This window comes from Crocodylus porosus, unplaced genomic scaffold, assembly GCF_001723895.1.
Source record: "Crocodylus porosus isolate Cpor-Errol unplaced genomic scaffold, CroPor_comp1, whole genome shotgun sequence".
NCBI lineage: Eukaryota > Metazoa > Chordata > Crocodylia > Crocodylidae > Crocodylus > Crocodylus porosus.
This window is the reverse complement of record NW_017728920.1, coordinates 8248207-8250187: the sequence shown is the minus strand read 5'-3', so window position 1 is coordinate 8250187 and position 1981 is coordinate 8248207. Positions and strand designations below refer to the sequence as shown.

At 37.4% G+C, this 1981-nt stretch overlaps 1 protein-coding gene across 1 annotated transcript in view; it reads right to left on the bottom strand.

Moving 5' to 3' along the window:
- The window catches only part of LOC109312557 (microsomal triglyceride transfer protein large subunit-like), a 45519-nt gene that overhangs the window by 11011 nt on the left and 32527 nt on the right, over positions 1-1981 (bottom strand). Inside the window, exon 13 of the mRNA XM_019538646.1 lies at positions 944-1085. Coding sequence (XP_019394191.1) covers positions 944-1085 — 142 coding nt within the window. The remainder of the gene's footprint in view (positions 1-943; positions 1086-1981) is intronic.

The following is a 1981-nucleotide window of genomic DNA, read 5'->3' as shown; positions in this document are numbered from 1 at the left end:
GCCTTGTAATAAACAAATGATTAGCCCTACAATTTTTTTTCACCCACTCTTCACTCATTTTTCCTTTGCATGCCCAAAATATCCATTAGGGATAGGAAAAGGAATATAATTGTAAAGCTAAATGAAACAATACGAATTGGGACAGAAAGAAGAGCAGGAAGGTTGAAGCAAAAGTATTTGAACAACTGTTTAGTTGGCATGAGCTGTCATAGCTCTACTGAAATCAATGACAATGGAGCTATGACAATTTACACCACTGAGGATCTGCCCCTTTGAAAAGCTTATTAAAACTTCTAATGAATTAAGAAATAATGAGAGTTTTAGCTAGTCTTTTGGTCTAGCAGTAGGAACAACGTTCTGCCCCACAAGAGATATAGCACAGGTTTGATGTCATGATTTGGCTTCTCTTTCTGGTCAGCAGGATCCAGGAAAAATGCAGTACTGGTGTGCTCAATGCTTGTGTGAAGTATGTGAGCATTAAGGTTTTATAGACAGATGTATGTGTCTGATTATGAGGGGAGGGACATTATTTTATGAAGATGGCTCTCAGGCACCTTCAGAATAGCATTGATGGTCTTTGAAGGGAAGCAAGGACAATGGCTTCACTGATGGAGTGATCATTTTTGCTACTGACTCACTCAAGGAGTCACCTTTTTCTCTAAGGGAGAGCCAGTTTTAGGATTGTGGTGGTCCCCTCCCTCAACATATATTTTTAAATCTTTTCTTTCCCTCTACTCTAGAGGTTATTCAAGTATAACTCTGCACATACACATGCATACACAGACGACCAATGTGCTGAGACATTGGAAGACCCTTACAGGAGACTCTCAAAAAATGCCTATTAAAAATAGGATAGTTCCAAAAGACAGATGTCCCCTGATTTCCAGTGGCCCTTTGGCAGTTGATTCCAAAATTGGGGTTTCCCTATGGGCACCTTCATTTAATTTTTGGATATGAACTTAAACACAATTTTGTTCATGTTGTTACCTGTCAAAGGTCCTGAGAAAGAAGAGGAAATGCCAGCTTTGGAAAGGTAGCTGTAATTATTTATCCATGGATCTTTCAGCAGTTCTTCCATTGCCTTCCTGGAAAGAATGAGAAAAAGGTTGGGTGTGAGGCAACCACCTCCTTTTCTCTTCCACTCAACAACACCCCCTCCCCCCCAAAAAAAATCAGAATTCAAATACAAATTGAGCTTGTGACAGAAAAAATTAAGGCTGCCATTGTGGAAGGCATTTTAGAGAGGATAGGTAATATACATTTAAAAATATAAACAGATGCAAATAACACATTGATATGTAGTTAAACAAGCACCTTTTGTAATGTTTCCCATTTAGTATCTCCCAAATGAGGAAGAAAATGGCATGGCAATAAATAAACAATACACATACACACACACACATTGTATATATTATAGAATATAGTTACACAGACACTATTAAATCTATTAGAATATAAAATAATACACATATATGTGGTATTGGCAACTATTAATCATTATTAATTAAATATTATACACACGCACACACATCTAAGCCTTATTGGTTGTAACTAATCTTACTTAAACAGTGGTTTTCAACTTTTTTAGACTCAAGATACTCTTGATTAGACTCAAGGCACCCCTCAAAAAATGCCAGTTCTTAGCTTTCATTTATTTTTTGACTATGGAAAAAATGGTAGAGCAATTCTTCTGTTACAAAAACCTGAAAAAGACCATGGCAGGATATTTTTGACATTATGGGTTCCTATTTGAAATCTCTGCATTAATCTTTTGAAGCATGTTAAGGTGTTTGCCCACCTAACAGTGCTAATAATATGAAGCATCCTACGGCACCCTTAAAAGGATTTCACAGCATCTCAGGGTGCTGCAGTACGCTGGTTAAGAATCACTTTCTAAAGCATGAGAAAGAGACTGAGGAGTATCGATCATGCTATAAGAGAAGAATGAGGACAGCAGACGGAGCAAAGTGGAGTTGTGGAA